This window comes from Nicotiana sylvestris, chromosome 11, assembly GCF_000393655.2.
Source record: "Nicotiana sylvestris chromosome 11, ASM39365v2, whole genome shotgun sequence".
Taxonomy (NCBI): Eukaryota; Viridiplantae; Streptophyta; class Magnoliopsida; order Solanales; family Solanaceae; genus Nicotiana; species Nicotiana sylvestris.
Window position 1 is genome coordinate 158,927,114 of NC_091067.1, and position 17,426 is coordinate 158,944,539.

A 17,426-nucleotide genomic window follows, 5' to 3' on the forward strand; every position below is an offset into this window, starting at 1 on the left:
ATATGTACAGTATAATTTTCCGGCGAACAAGGTTCGCACCCCCTTCTGCCCCTAAATCCACCCATGGCAACTGCATGCATGTACCGCTACTATATCTAATACCCTCATGTTCAATGAACTATATACCCACTAAAAGGCTAGCTCATAGGTAATTAGGCAAATTGCCCTTGTATACATATAGCCTGTTTGACCAAGCTTATTTTTTTGCCAAAACACGTTTGTCCAAAAATTGAGGTGTTTGGCCAAGCTTCTGGAAGGAGAAAAAAGTGCTTTTGAAGAGAAGCAGAAGCAGTTTGGAGAAGCAGAAAAAAATAACTTCTCTTCAAAAGCACATTTTTTGAGAAGCACTTTTGAGAAAAATACACTTAGAAGCAGTTTTTTAAAGCTTGGTCAAGCACTAATTGCTGCTCAGAAGTGCTTTTCAAACTAATTAGTCAAACACAAACTGCTTCTCACCAAAGTACTTTTGAGAAAAGCACTTTTAAAAAAAAAATACTTCTCAAAATAAGCTGATTTTTGCAATTTGGCCAAACGGGCTAATAGTCTAGCCTTTTTTCCTATCCAATCAGTGAAGGAATTAGAAATAAATGGACGCGCATGTTAAATGACTTATACCCTTTTATATGTGGTTAAAAATGTTTTAATATATTGATAGAGATTTGCTAATATCCGTTTTCAATCACTCACACACACTATCTCTGGCTCTTTCACACACACAGAGAAAAGGAATTTGGGAGAAGCTGATCGCACATTAATTTATAATCTATGTTACGCGGACTCTCTAAAATGTTATCGCACTCGTGTTGAATTTTCCAAAAATGCACTACCTAAAAGATCAGACACACACTCGATTACATTTTCGGAAAGTATGAGCAACATAGTTTCTGATACATAAAAATTTACATGTCTTTGATGTTTACACCAAAATTACTAGCATTAATCTTTAAAAATAACTTTTCCAAAACAAAATTTTCACCCATCAAACAAATACTAAAAACCATTTCCTATATATGGAAAACAATTTTTTCATGAAAAAGGATTTTCATCGTACGCTCAAAGTAGTATAGTGAAATTTTCCTTGTCACCACAAAAGGATGTGGTGCAGTGAATGAGACTTATCTTTCCTTAACTAAAGGTCTCGGGTTCGAGCCCTGGGTATGGAAAATATTTTGGTAGGGAGCACTTCCCCCCGAATGAGGCCTTACGCGGCACGAATCTGAATATAGTCGGGTTCCAATAGAAATACTGGACATCGAACGGAAAACAAAAAAAAAAAAAAAAGATTTTCCTGGTCCTTCAGCTCCTTAAGCTAGATTATCCACTTTTTTCTTTTCTATAACTACTCCTTGCAATCGATTAATTTGAGATTTGAAGACACAAGATACTTCTTAAAAGAAAATTGGAGTATTTCTCGATTGCCATCCTTGCACATGGACCATGTTAATTAATCTTCTTTGTATTGTTCCAATTTATCGAATTATCCAAAGGGACTAGACACAAATTACATATATCTACACGTTTATCGTCTGGAATAATCTGTAACCCTAGTTTCCATGCAACAGCTAGGGTTACAAGTCAAAGACATCACACAAAAAATGAAAAAGACTCCATGCTTACCCCAAGCTAAGCAAAAAAATGTTATCTATATAAAGAGAATCCTTAGCATAATTCAAAGCAAACCATATATCCTCTTAAACTTACATCCCACAAAAAAAAAAGAGATTATATGTGTATGATTATATTTTATCAATGTATAACGTGTACATATGGCTAGAAAAAGCAAACAATAAATATTGTAGACATGTAATTTTTTACTTCCACAAAAGTTTACCCCTTTTTAGTGATTTGATATTTCTTTTAGCTCTAATATTGTTACTTTGCCTATTTTTTACCTTTTTGCTTTATTTTCTCTTAAAATGGAAATTACAAAAATATTTTATTTGTTTTAGCTAATTGAAATTTTGCTTAGTTACTTTAATTTATCTTACTTTGAATAATATCTAAAAGTCACAAAAATAGGTGTGGTTAGTTGTAGTGTTTGAATTTCATTAGCTAAAATATCTTTGCAATTTTTATTAAACAATTAAAAAATGAGAGAGACAAAATTCTTATCCCTTTCATGACATAATTTTCACGTGACCACTCACTCTGGACCACTTATTGTTCAACCTCATCAATTCATTTTATATTGCACATTAGAGTAGCTTTTTCCACAAATTAATCAATGTGCACATGTTTTTCCTTCATTCCCATAGCAACGTCACAAGACTACTAATTTGACTCGCACTTTTCAGCTCTATCCAAATAGCCAATTCACTCACTCTCGAGACCCGCACGTTTTTTGCTATTCCATATTTCTGATAATGCTACTTGTTTGCCTCTTATGTTTTTCTGTTTAGCGTGAGAACTTTTTATATTTAATGTGATGAATATGTCTTATTACTTATCCTTTGATTACTAGTTTACTAGTTTTTCATTGAAGTGATTTAGAAAAACCTGTATAATTGGTATTGAGCTCGTACAGATTAGGTAAGGATACAAAAGGGTCATGGGAGTTGGCTTTAAAAATGTGAAGGAAATTGAGCTTAAATGACCTTGCTTCTTTTATTTTATTTATTTATTAATTAAATCGCTAGTAGTATGCTTAGGCCGACCATACTCAGGTAAAAAAAATTTAGGTCTTGTCTTTATTTTATTTGAGGTGAGAGGTCGTCCCCTTTAGTTTATACTCAGGGAAATGCCCCATATATTTTGTATATATTTTTATCCGGGTATGCCCCGTAGTGAATGTAATTGGAGGTGGTGAGAGACTTGTGGATGAGCATAGTATAGACTTGTAGTATTTTCCTCTTCTTCTTTTTTTTAAATTTAAGTGGGACAACTTCGAGCCTCTTGTGTGTTTATTTTTCTTTCATGTGTTTTTGCTTCAGTTTGAGTATTTTTTTTTTTAAAGTAATTTTTACATACCTATACACTATTGGAAACTTTATTACCCTCTCTACTCAAGTTTCAATTTAATTACCTCCTATATACAAATTTACCAATTATATGTACTTTAGGAATTAAATGAGTATCCCTTTATATTAGGAATCAATTATTAACCATCCTTATTCTCTCTCCCTCATGTCTCTCTCTCTCTCTCTCTCTCTCTCTCTCTCTCTCTCTCTCTCTCTCTCTCTCTCTCTACGTCTCTCTCTATCTCTTAATCCCTAATTCCAGTAATGTAGAGCAAAGAAAAAGAGATCAGCAATTCTACCATTAACAACTATTAAAAAGCTTTGAAGCGTTGAATTTGAATTTGGGTTTTCAAAAAATATTATTTGTTTGAATTGGGTGTTGTTGTAAATAATTGGGAATTCTCTCTACATATCTCTCTATCTCGCAATCCTAATTCCAGTAATGTAAAGCAAAGGAAAAGAGAGCAGCAATTCCACCCTTGACAACCAATAAAAAAAAATTGAAGCTTTGAATTCAAATTTGGATTTTCAAAACCATTATTTGAAGCTTTGAATTCGAATTTAGGTTTTCAAAACCATTATTTGAAGAAGAAGAAGAAGAAGAAGAAGAAGAAGAAGAAGAAGAAGAAGAAGAAGAAGAAGACATGACATACACATTATACTGCAGAAATTGTAGTAAAGTTGTAGAAAAATTGTATTCTGTTATTTATATATATATTTTATTTAAATATTGTATAAAAATTGTATTCAAGTTGTATGATATTATAGTTGTATATACATATATTATATTGCAGAAATTGTAGTAAAGTTGTAGAAAAATTGTATTCTGTTGTTTATATATATATTTTTTATTTAAATATTGTATCAAAGTTGAACAATATTGTATAAAAATTGTATTTGAGTTGTATGATATTGTAGTTGTATATAACTGGGTAGAAATAATGTATGAAAGTTGTAGATAAGTTGTATAATATATAACTAGTTATATCAAGTTTATTTTTACTATGTATAAATCAGATACAAAATACATATTGTATAAAATTTGTATTTAAGTTGTATGATATTGTAATTATATATAAATTGGTAAAAATAATGTATGAAAATTATAGACAAGTTGTTGATAAGTTGTATCAAGCTACGTCCTCCTTTTCTTTTTTTTACTATTAGTGTTAAAATTTGCTTCATTCTATCCCAGTGGTCTCCGCCCGTGAGCTATTTTGATATTCTTTTTTTTTTTTTTCTCTCTTTTCTAATGACTCTCTCACTCTCTATAATTTTAACGTGGTGAAAAAGGCACATTAATTTTTTCTCTCTCCATTTTTGCCGAATAAGAAAAGGGCAGCATAGTCTATCAACTGAAAAAACAATACCGAAAATTTAAAAGGATGTTAGTCATAGAAACTTAGCCACCAGTGGCAGACACAATTGAATTCGAATTTTCAACTCAAGCTATATATGTCAAGAAATAGTGGCTTGACACACCGAAATCAAATGTCAAGAAGCGACTCTGAGTAAAATCCTTTGAAACACAAAACTTTTGTCACTTTCTAATTGAAAACCATTTTCGAGCTTAAATCACTTTATATATCCTTTATAGAGGGTTAAGGTGTGAGAAAAGGAGTGTGATAAATATCGCCGGCTATTTGTGTAGAGATCCTAAATTATTTAGATTTTAGTCCATTAAATTATTTCTTTTTCGTTTTCTTTTAAAGTAACTATTTATGTGCTTTTAATATGTTTGAATCATCCAAATTTTGTACAGTTTTAAACGATACTATCAACTTGGGCGAATATAGTCTTTCGAACGCAGGTTCAACTGAACTTGATATGGAATATGAATTTATATGTAAAAATTTATTAAAATCTTAACAAATATTAGATTTTAAACCCATAATTTTAATTGTATAATAAGTTCAATGCTACATCTCTTCCATTTTCTTTAAGATGGCCGCAAGTGCATCGTTTCTTGCGTCAATGACATTTATGAGTGTTACCTGTTCGTGGGGTTTCTGGCTCATCGGCGACAGTTGCGGTTTTTGCGGGTATTGTGCCTTCGATATCCCTTTGAACGGGTTTCTCGAGTATATTGCTCAAGGTGTTTGTCAACCATTCTTCTAATAGCCTTCTCACGGACGGTGGTACTTCTCCTGCTACGGATGTTGAGGTTTCCCTTTCGCGAGAGACAGTTAGGCCCTCGTGCGGGGGAGGGGGGGAGGGGGTGAGATCTTTCCCTCAGGTGTAGCACTTGGAGTTGCGTTTTTGTTATCTTACCCACCGGCTTCATTGAGGGAATTTAGGAGGTTGTTCGTGACACCTACTATCGTCTTTAGCCTTATTTCTCCCTTTCCGGCCATTGTTGGCCTTTGTGAGGCTCAAAAGAAGTAATTATTTCTTTCAAGAATCTAGACAAAACTAAGATCTCAGCTATAGGAATCCCCACAGACGGCGCCAAACTATTTGACTCAAAAGATATCGGAACCTTTTTGAATAAATCAATCAAAGGAAATGAGGGGGTAAATCTTAGCTAAGTATACTAATCTCTAGAACAAAAGATAGACTAAGAGATTGCAGAGGATAAGATTTCTTTATCTCGTTAAGACAAACCCTTAAACAATAATCATATCAATCGTTTATGTAAGCAAGTGTTATCAGTTAGGAAAATGCCTAAGGCCTTACAAGGTTGTTTTATGCTATATATATAAGGGATAAACCCCTTCTAAGCCCTAAAAGACAAGTCATAGGGAATATTCGAAAGAATATTCCTAATGTCCCCTAATGGGCCTGTACTGCTGCAAAAAGTCGTGCAGTCTCTTGTTCGCATGTAGGTCGTCCCCTGCAAGATGTCGAGCTTCAAGAATCTCGTCGTTCTTCGTACTCATCAACAGTCGTGGTTGTTCATATTTGGACCCATACAGCAGGTAATAATGAATCACCTTATTTTGAGCCCCTTGTAGAATGAAAGATCCCTTCCTTTGAACCATTTATTAGAATAGAATACCAAACACTTACAATTGATCTCCATATCAAGTCTATCAACTTCTCTGAAAAACCAAGTTTCTCGTAAGAGCCAGGAGGAAAGTCCAATCCATTCTGTCATATACTTTTGACATATCAAGTATAATGACTGCATTACCCCCTTCATGGTTTGTATTTGATGAATATTTTATCCATATACTGCTCCCAATCTGCTTCACTTTATATGATTTAGTTTGACTCTGATATGAAATTTAATAAAATATAAGATGGGCAAACAGAAAAATTTAAAGTTAAATTATTTTTAAGTATAAAAATATGTTATTCTTTTTGGAATAGACTAATAAAGAAAGCGTGTTAAATAAATAGAACGGACAGAGACTTAAATTAAAAAAAATCATATCATGGTTGTCTCAATAGTAAAAACTTACTCGCATGGAATTTTTACATCAACCAAATAGTTATAATATACGTGGTCGCGCTTAAACTTCTCACTCTTTATCATGGTTAATTCATATATATAGTGGGGACTCGAGACAGGGTAAAAACTTACGTCAAAACATACCAATAAAGTAATATATATCCCTTGCCTTGTTTTTTTGCTCTGTCACTCTCTGTTCTTAAGTAAGGTTTCCCCTCTATCAAAAAAAAAATATGTTAATCATTACCGATATCGGGCAGAATTGCTTTTTCTTGTTCTACAGGAGATTGATATTGGTAGAGTCACATTCAATCCCGTCTTTTTGCCCTTTGGCTGGTAATCACATCGGCCATAAAGTGGTCTATTACCTCGGTTGGGAAGAAAAGCTTTTTTATTGTCGAAAAATTCCTCTCGGCTTTATTAAACTCTCCTCTTAGGCAAGAGCTCACTCAATCCCTTAACCACAGTATATTGGTATGTTTTGACGTAAGTTTTTACCGTCTTGAGTCCCCACGTTCCTATGTCGTGTTGAATTCGTACTAGCTTGCTGATATTTATGTTCATATATCCGTGCTATCATAGACCGTACGTAGCATGTGGAGAAATAACTTAAGTAGGGAAATTCGAGTATATTCCCAAACTCCAAAAAATTCTAAGGTTATTTCCACAAAAAAGACTTTCTTGGTCATACTTTAAAGGATTATTTTTTTCGATTTTTTCATTTTTAAGATTTTAAGGTTAAAAGTTTAAAATATGTGAAAAATAGAAATGCGTTGCAGACTCTTTGACTACTTATTCAGGCAGAGGTAAAGCCAACATTTCAAATTTACGGGATTGGGATTTTAATTCTTTTAACTTGTTGAATTCTAAATTAAATTAATAGTACTCCCTTCATGCCAATTTATGTGATGCAGTTCGACACCATCCTATTTCAAGGTTGACATGTAATGTTTTGATTTTTCAAGACGAATACAAGATTTAGACCAAAGTACAATAAGTTTGACGGTAACCTAAACCCTATTTCCACTTTTGCAATTTCAGTGGCGGAGGCAAAATTTCTGCTAAGGGGGTTCAAAAAAGGAAAAGGTTAAAAAAATTTAAAGAGACAATGACAAGTGCGAATTGAATCAGCAACCTAACAAAGATTTTAAACCCCTTTGACCATTAAATTATACTTTCCGGCAATATCAAAGGGATTAAACTTGATAAAAACTTGATTTTACCTTATATGTACCGTATAATTTTCCGGCAACTGCATGCATGGACCGCTACTATATCTAATACCCTCATGTTCAATGAACTATATACCTACCAAACCAAACTGCTAGCTCATAGGTAATTTGGTAAATTGTCCTTATATACATAGTCTAGCCTTTTTCCAACCCAATTAGAAATAAATAGATGCACATGCTAAATGACTTACTGCATACCCTTTTATATGTGGTTAAATTTGTTTTAATATATTGACAGATTTGCTAATATCAGTTTTCAATCACTCACACACACACTCTCCTCTTTCACACACACCAGACAAAAGGAATTTGGGAGAAGCTGATCTACATGTCCTCGATGTTTACACCAAAATTACTAGCACTAATCTTTAAAAATAACTTTTCCAAATGATTTTCATGAAAAATGATTTTTATCGTGCGCTCAAAGTAGTATAGTGAAATTTTCCTTGTCACCACAAAAGGATGTAGTGCAGTGAATGAGACTTATCTTCTCTTAATTAAAGGCCTCGGGTTCGAGCACTGGGTATGAAAAATATTTTGGTAGGGAGCACTTCCCCCCGAATGAGGCCTTACGCAGCGCGAATTTGAATATAGTCGGGTTCCAATAGGGATATTGGACATCGAACGAAAAACCAAAAAAAAAAAAAAAAAAGATTTTCCTGGCCTTCAGCTCCTTAAGCTAGATTATCCACTTTTTTCTTTTCTATAACTACTCCTTGCAATCGATTAATTTGAGATTTGAAGACACAAGATACTTCTTAAAAGAAAATTGGAGTATTAATTAATCTTCTTTGTATTGTTCCAATTTATCGAATTATCCAAAGGGACTAGACACAAATTACATATATCTACACGTTTATTATCTGGAATAATCTGTAACCCTAGTTTCCATGCAACAGCTAGGGCTACAAGTCAAAGACATCACACAAAAAATGAAAAAGACTCCATGCTTACCCCAAGCTAAGCAAAAAAAATGTATCTATATAAAGAGAATCCTTAGCATAATTCAAAGCAAATCATATATCCTCTTAAACTTACATCCCACAAAAAAAAAAAAGAGAAAAAGTAAATTAAAGAATGTTGAAGCCTCAGCTTCATCAAACATCACAATCTACAAAAACCCTAATCCCATGGAGTAGTACTAGATCATTTATTTCTGGAGAAATCTTAGCCTCTTTTCCCATCAATATTTTAAATAAAAACCTTAGACAAAATCAGAAGAAGAATTTTAGGGTTCATTATAATGCTGCAAATAGCACAAAAGCTGTGCTTAGTTCTACTGAGAAATCTACTAGTGTAAAAGCAGTGATAACTGTCCAAAAAACAGTTGGAGGCACTAACTTATCTTTAACAAGAGGACTTGATGATATTGGTGATTTGCTTGGTAAAACACTCCTTTTGTGGATTGTTGCAGCTGAGCTTGATCCTAGTAAGTGTTCTCTTTTTACATTTTTTTTCTGGTACACGGGTTGGAACGAGGGGCAAATTCAGAGTTTAAGCTCGATGGATTCAACCAGTTTTAAAGTTTTTAGCAATAAACTCACTGACTTTCGAAACGTATATCTATGCTTCACTTAAAAGATATCGCGGTTCAATAGAACCCGGCCTGTTGGAACTAAATTAATTAAAGTGCATCTGCCTTTAGAGGCGATCTAAGATTTAACTTTGATAGGTTCAACCCTTTATGTTCTCGTTATTAAATTATTGCACTCTTTCAATTATGAGTTCAGAACTTAGTATTTGTTCATATGTTAGTATTTTTTACATATATTTTGTTCTATATATATAAAATATGGTATTCAATATTTGAGCCCGTTGACACTAAATTTCCTTGTGCATACATCAAATTTCAAATCAGCATCTGTTGTCTAACCTTTTATGATAGTGAAGTAAATAATTGTACTTTTTTTCCAACTATGTAAATAATTGTATTATTTTATGTTGATAATAGATAAGCCGTTTGTGGATGCTATTTCGTTTGCAAATTATCTTCTATCGGATTCACTCAGTTCACCGAAACAACGTACGAATGTAACGTGCAAAACTGAAGCAAATTGTACTTTGATAATTTTTTCAAAATTGAAAACGATTTAAATAATTAACTCAATAACTTCGAAGCTGAAGATTATTATTGCTCCTTTTTTAGTTTTTTTTTTTTTGTTTTGAATTTTTGAAATTTTGACGAGCATATAAAATAAAAGTTTGTTTACTACCTTATCTTATAAAAGAAAAAAAAAAGGCATAATCATGCAAAAGTCATTCAATATTTCTTTTATGCTGATTTCTTACTTCATAATTGTTCAAGTTTTTCCTCATTTTCTCACTGCAAAAATTAACTACGAAATTCATGTCTATTCTATTGCTAAATATAGCTGATAAGATTTTTCTGTAATGTCACTGAATTGGTTAAGCGATAAAAATATACAGTTTAGCAACATCCGCGCGACGTTATCCAATTTTTTTAAATTTTTTTTAGTGTCTTAATTCCTGATAGAATGTCCTCTTTTGTCTTGCAACTTGTATTTAACTGTTATTCTTTTTGTTAATGGTTTTTCTTTGAATATTATTAATTATATATTTTGTTCTCTATTATCTCTTTTAAAGAGACTGGAATAAAGAAACCAAGCATTAAGACGTTTGCACATCGTGGACGAGATGTGGAAGGTTACACACAATATGAGGCTGATTTTGTAATTCCTGAAGACTTTGGGGAGGTTGGAGCAGTTTTAGTACAAAATGAGCACCACAAGGAAATGTATGTCAAGAATATAGTAATCGATGGCTTTCCCCATGGCATAGTTAATATTACTTGCGATTCTTGGGTTCACTCCAAATTTGATGATCCTGAGGAAAGGATTTTCTTCACCAACAAGGTTTGCCAAAAATTCCCTCTTCATTTATGCTTTATTTATTTTACCCAAAATAATTACTATCTTATTATATTTTTGGAAAAAGAATTAATAATGATTTTCTCTCATAGTAGCCAAACAATTAGAATTGACAAACCATAATAGGTGATCTAAAAACGTGAGTTATTTCACAAATATTTCGTAATTTAGACATGCTTTTTTTGTCCAGAATAAGAAATTTCCGGTTGATTGATTTTCACTAGACCTATTAAATGGGTCGACGCGACCCGAACTCGTTGACGCTGGTCCGAGCCGGTTGACCCGTGGGTCAGCTATCAGTTCGGAGCCGGTCCGATTCAGTGGGTCAAAGTATTATAGCCCGACCCAGGCCCCTTAAATTAATGGGTTAGTCCAGTTAGGGTTTCGTAGGTCATGGGCCGGTTAAAGAGTCAATTTTAATGAAAAATTTAAAAATAGTCAGCTTTACAAGTGATCATTCAAAAATAGTCACAGTTTCAAAAGTCATCGAAATTTAGCCACTTTTCATGTAAAGATAAATTTGAACGAAAACACTGTTCAAAATCCGAAAAATACTCCAACATAATATATTGGAATTCCAGTATAATATACTGGAGTTCCAGTATATTATACTGGAGCCAACAAACTATACCGGGCCAGCATAATATGCTGGAAGTTCATGCACAGGTGCACCGAACTCCAGTATATTATGTTGGACCGGTCTCTATTGCAGCAAAATAGTGGCTATTTTTCAATAACTTGGCAAACGCTGGCTATTTTTGAATGAACAGTCCGAAAAACTGGCTAGCTCGTGCTATTTTAACGTTATGTTGGTCGGTTCATGGTCGACCCGGCCCATTTGACATGCCAAATTTTGATATATAATGGACGAAAATATGATCTAACTATAGAAGAAGTGATTCAAGTTATATTTACCAGGTTATTGCTTAAGCTTATTATAGCAATTTACTTGTAATTATATTATAATCAGTGACTTGATTGTATAAGCTTAAATATTAAACTAGTAAAAGATTTCCTATAATAAACAGTTTAAAGTACCCCTAGTATGTTTTACCTTCTTTTCTTCAAAACCTAAAAAGAATTCTAAAAATCACGTCCACGTCCATATTTTACCATCCCAATTATGGGGTCTTACATGTAACAAGAAGCATATATTCGAATTGGCACAATTGGAATATTGATAGGTAATAAAAGATTCAATTTTTGTTCACCTGGTAACTGTTTAATAATAGACGATCTTTTCGTTAGTACTGGACCGCATATAGGGATAATTGTTTAATAATAGTTTTCGTTAGTACTGGACTACATATAGGAGTAGCATGACACACATAACTCTCATATCGGCGCTTATGCACACAGTTTTACTATGCATTTTTACAATAGATTATTTTTGCAACTTCAGTACGCTAGCCCATACTATTTTTACCATATATAGTGGTCCATTCCAATATTCGATATATAGTTATGTTTTTGTTTCATCTCACTTATAAACAAGACAAATGTACCAAAAAGGCATATTGTGGACCTTGTGGTCCTATTAATTGCATTTATTATTATTACAAACACAGGCTGCTCTTCTTGTGTACTACATTTCTTCTAGCAACAACATGCATGCAGTTAATTATCCAACGTTAGAAATGGTCGACTGCCACTTAGGTAACTCCTAGGACCCATACGAGAAAAAAGAAAGAGACTAGACATACAACTATACTATATATATATATATATATATATATTTGTAGGGATGATTTGAGAGTCAGAGATAAATCTAGAATTTTTAGAACATGGGTGCACTACTAAAAAAGAAGAAAAAAAATGTATTAAGTGGGAATTGACCCTTCTTCCTCCTTATAAATAACTCAACCTCCATCCAAGTACACCATTCAACCTTCTTAAAATATGGGTGCCAACAATTAATATTATACTAATTTTAGAAAATATGTACTCGCTCCGTTCACTTTTAATTGTCAAGTATTCCAAAAATAAATTTTTATTTTTATTTGACACTTTTCTCATATCAAGAAATAACTTATTTTTTCTGTTTTGATCTTAATATTAATTACTCATTTCAAATTCATTAAGATTATACATCAATTAATATGAGTATCATGATAAATTAGAAACTTTATTTATTAATTCTTAAGGGGTGCGTAAAGTCAATAGTGGCAAGTAAAAGTGAACGGAGAGAGTACATAAAATACCTAATTTTACAAAAAAGACCATGTATTCACGTACCCCATAATTTTGCCTATAAATCCGCTCCCGTTGATAGTCAAGAGATTACATATTTAGTGTATATTTGATTTCAATAATTTCTTGAAATTTTACTAACATAACTGGATCATTTCAATGTACTCTTTCAATTGTATCCATAATGAGAATCAATCCAGGCTTATTAATATGTTTTATTTCCATATTGATACACAGTCATATCTACCATCTCAAACACCAAGTGCAATAAAGAGATTAAGAGGAAAAGAACTTGTAATATTGAGAGGTGATGGAATTGGACAACGTAAAAAGTTCGAGAGAGTATATGATTATGATGTTTACAATGATATTGGAGATCCTGATGCCAGTGATGATACTAAAAGACCAGTACTTGGTGGGAATGAATTCCCTTATCCTAGAAGATGCAGAACTGGTGGCCCACGAAGCGAGAAAGGTACTCCCGACGCTTCAATTTATATGGCACATTTAAAAAAAAAAAAAAAAAGAATGTAACATAAATTAGGTCAAAAAGAGTATATACTATATATTTTTATATAGATTTAAACTTATAGTCTTATACTCTACAATAACACTGTAAATAATTTTTATATAATTATGTTACTTTCTGATTGTTTGTCGTGTTGTCCAGATGCTAATTTTACTTATTATGGATAGTTATCCGTGATTATCTTTGAAGTGACATGATAATATAAATTTTTTATTAAGTTTAATTTATAGAAGTTAAACTTTGATTGGATCTAAATTATATACATTAACCGTGTAACATAATATGTTACCACAACTTGCATGTTACCAAACTGCTTGTTATAGAAAAAAACGATAAAGATTTAAGTTATATAAATTGATAATGTAAAAAAAAAAAAAAAAATTATCTACCAGTGTAGAGAAATATCCAATAGCAAGATAGTTATCATTTTTATTAGGCTATTACGTAATGCTTATATATAAATATATGTAATTATCGTATAATTGACCAGTATGTACATACTTTTTACATGCATGGTCAATACATAACTCTATTTGTAAAGTTTTTCCTTAATCTAATAGTATAAAAATTCTATAGTTTCCGATGATTAAAAATTAAACTCGAATTTAATTTATACTACTCATTTTGTGGTTGCGATATTGCAGATCCATTATCTGAATCAAAGAGTAGCTTTGTCTATGTACCAAGAGATGAAGCATTCTCAGAAGTGAAGAGCTTAACATTCTCAGGCAACACACTTTCCTCAGTTCTGCACGCGGTGGTGCCGGCGTTGCAGTCCGTCGCCGTTGATCCGGACGTCGGATTTCCACATTTTCCGGCCATTGACTCACTGTTCAACGTCGGAGTCGAACTTCCACCCCTTAACGATAAAAGTACCTTGTTGAATATCATACCAAGGCTCATTAAGGCCATTTCAGATACACGAAAAGATATCTTGCTCTTTGAAACTCCTGAATTGCTTCAACGTAAGTCACCGGTGTTGCTCGGATTCGTCAAAAATTCATTAATCAAAATATTATATCGGAAACTTATGTTGCTCAGATCCTCCAAAATGACGTCACATCCGTCCCATTCTTCCAAAAATGCATAATATATCTGTTGGAAATTTTTTTTTAAAAAACCACAAGTAATATTATTGCACCTTTGGTAAATTTCTTGTAAAAATCTAAGGTTATATATATTTTTCAACGTTATTGCAGGGGACAAGTTTTCTTGGTTTAAAGATGTGGAATTTGCTCGTCAAACCTTAGCTGGTTTGAACCCCTATAGTATACGCTTGGTTACGGTATGGTTGATTTCCCTTAATTAGTTATTTTATTTCATTTTATCATATTACTTAATTATTGTTTTATAAATCAAAGCATACATTATGGTTAAAGATCAAATTATTGATAGAAACACAGGACTAAAAATAGTTCATGAAAATTCCAGGAATGGCCATTGAAGAGCAAGCTAGACCCTGAGATATATGGACCTCCTGAATCAGCAATCACAAAAGAGCTAATTGAGCTAGAAATTGCAGGATTCATGACTGTTGAAGAGGTATATATAAACAAATCCTTTGTTTTTTTTAAAAAAAAAATTTATAAGAAAAATTACACTGTTTATGGTTTCTTTATGGACACACGATATTCCGCAGTCCGCAGGCCAACGGTTGGGGAAGTGCACAAATAGCCGCTCTTAGGGCTGCTATTTAGGAATTAGCTTGTGCTTATTTCCTAAAAATTTAAATTTCAGGACAATTCAGGACATTTGTGTCTCAAAAAATTTAACTGAAAAACTAAAATTCGAGTCACATTGGCTAATTCCTAAATAGTAGCCCTTTAGAGTAGCAACTTAATGTCATTTCTAGCCAACGGTTGTTCCCTTTATTTGCATAAATGGTTTCTTTTAGGCCATTATTTAAATTATGACCCCCCCCCCCCCACACACACACACACACGCTTGATTATACATGATCTGTACATAGTCTTCCTTCTGCCTTAACTAAATCTTGAATAATACATTATAAATTGCAGGCAGTTAAACAAAAGAAGCTGTTTATTCTAGATTATCATGATTTGTTGTTACCATATGTGAACAAAGTGAATGAACTCAAAGGAAGAGTGTTATATGGATCAAGAACTCTATTTTTCTTGACACCAGATGGCACATTGAGACCTTTGGCCATTGAGCTAACAAGGCCACCTGTATATGATAAACCTCAGTGGAAAGAAGTATATTGCCCTACTTGGCATGCCACTGGTTCTTGGCTTTGGAAATTAGCTAAAGCTCATGTTCTTGCTCAGTACTCTGGCTATCACCAGCTTGTTAGTCACTGGTAAGTGATGACACATGCATTATATTCCCGGCCGCTTTCATTTAGTGTTCATAGTTGAGTAATAGCTCGCTATCTGACTGAAAACATCTGTGGAAATATTAATAGTTTGAAACTGGTTTTTGCAGGCTAAGAACTCATTGTGCTACAGAGCCATACATCATAGCAACAAATAGGCAACTTAGTGCAATGCACCCAATATACAGATTACTGCATCCTCATTTCAGATACACTATGGAAATAAATTCCTTAGCTAGAGATGCTCTTATTAATGCCAATGGCATTATTGAGAATTCATTTTTCCCCGGCAAATACTCCATGGAGTTGAGCTCTGTTGCTTATGATCTTGAATGGCGATTTGATCGACAGGCACTCCCGGAAGACCTCATTAGCAGGTAATTCACTATCAGTGTATTTTAACTTGTCGTAACAAGTTATTTCTGTCTAATTTTTTATGTTACTGATCTCACTTATCATGGAGAATTACATACGATTATATTTTAAGTGATCTGATAGTATAAAAATTATTTGTGCAAACTTTAACAGGGGAATGGCTGTGAAAGATCCAGATGCACCATATGGTTTGAAACTAACAATAGAAGACTACCCTTTTGCAAATGATGGTTTAGTACTATGGGACATCCTTAAACAATGGGTAACAGACTATGTCAACCACTACTATACAGAAACCGAACTCATAAAATCCGATACAGAACTCCAAGCTTGGTGGTCAGAGATCAAAAATGTTGGACATGGTGACAAGAAAGATGAGTCGTGGTGGCCAGAACTAAAAACCCCAGATGACTTAATTGGAATTATCACAACAATTGTTTGGGTAACTTCTGGACACCATGCAGCAGTAAACTTTGGACAATACAGTTATGCAGGTAAACCCCCCCCCCTATCTTTTAAGTTAAAAATCTTAATTTTTGTAAATAGTTATCTTTTAGTTGACACTGATAGTGTAAAAGTTCTTATACACCATCGGTGTATAGAGGTTAAACTCGTTTTAAAACAAGTTTAAGTTCTATGCATCGGTGATGTGAAAGACATTATACAATCATCCATTTATAGGATAATTACAGGTAAATCTCAACGATAAATATTAAGTAGTAAACTGATAAAAATGATAACTATAATCATAAGTTAAAACTACACTGATAGTATAAAAATCTTTACATTGTCATTGTAATCACCCCCATCCACTTTCTCCAAATTTGATAAAATTGAAGTTTCATTTTGTACTTATTGAATTTATGTTGTCTTCACTTCATAGAATATTGACTTTGCTATTGCATGTGTAGGCTACTTCCCAAATAGGCCAACAACAGCTAGAGCAAAAATGCCAACTGAGGATCCAACTGATGAAGAATGGGAGAATTTCTTGAAAAAACCTGAGGATGCACTATTAGAATGCTTCCCTTCACAAATCCAGGCAACAACAGTCATGGCAGTTTTGGATGTTTTATCAAATCATTCTCCAGATGAAGAATATGTTGGAGAGAACATGGAACCTTACTGGGCAGAGGATCCTGTGATTAACGCGGCGTTCGAAAAATTTTCTGGAAGATTAAAGGAACTTGAAGGGATTATTGATGGTAGAAATGTTGATTGCAATTTGATGAACAGAAATGGAGCTGGAGTTGTGCCATATGAACTGTTGAAACCATTTTCTGAACCTGGTGTTACTGGAAAAGGTGTACCCTATAGCATTTCCATTTGATTTTGCATATGCTCATTTATATGCTCACTTGGTAAGTTTACAGTAGTAAGCAAGAATCTTCCCCTTGAATATTCGTCTCTGACCGAGCAGAAGAAAGCATAAATTCTAAATCCGCTTCTGACACTGAGTAATGAGCCAATAGTTTGGGACAATGCAAAAATTTGGTACAAGCAGTTGAGTAAGAAATGAAGTAAAT

The 17,426-nt window shown here is 33.2% G+C and overlaps 1 protein-coding gene and 1 non-coding gene across 2 annotated transcripts; one reads left to right on the forward strand and one right to left on the reverse strand.

The window, feature by feature from the left end:
* Window positions 1-1,393: 1,393 nt before the first annotated feature.
* LOC138882406 (U6 spliceosomal RNA) lies at window positions 1,394-1,496 on the reverse strand. Its single transcript, XR_011404013.1, has one exon. It is a non-coding gene; the product is annotated as a U6 spliceosomal RNA (small nuclear RNA).
* Window positions 1,497-8,602: 7,106 nt separating this feature from the next.
* Window positions 8,603-17,353, forward strand: LOC104226762 (linoleate 13S-lipoxygenase 2-1, chloroplastic-like). Its single transcript, XM_070162451.1, has 10 exons — window positions 8,603-9,012; window positions 10,188-10,456; window positions 12,899-13,136; window positions 13,835-14,155; window positions 14,390-14,475; window positions 14,622-14,732; window positions 15,209-15,510; window positions 15,636-15,902; window positions 16,054-16,394; window positions 16,812-17,353. Exons 1-10 carry the CDS (start codon window positions 8,661-8,663, stop codon window positions 17,228-17,230), a joined length of 2,706 nt encoding a protein of 901 aa, XP_070018552.1. The 5' UTR covers window positions 8,603-8,660; the 3' UTR covers window positions 17,231-17,353.
* The last annotated feature ends 73 nt before the right edge of the window (window positions 17,354-17,426 follow it).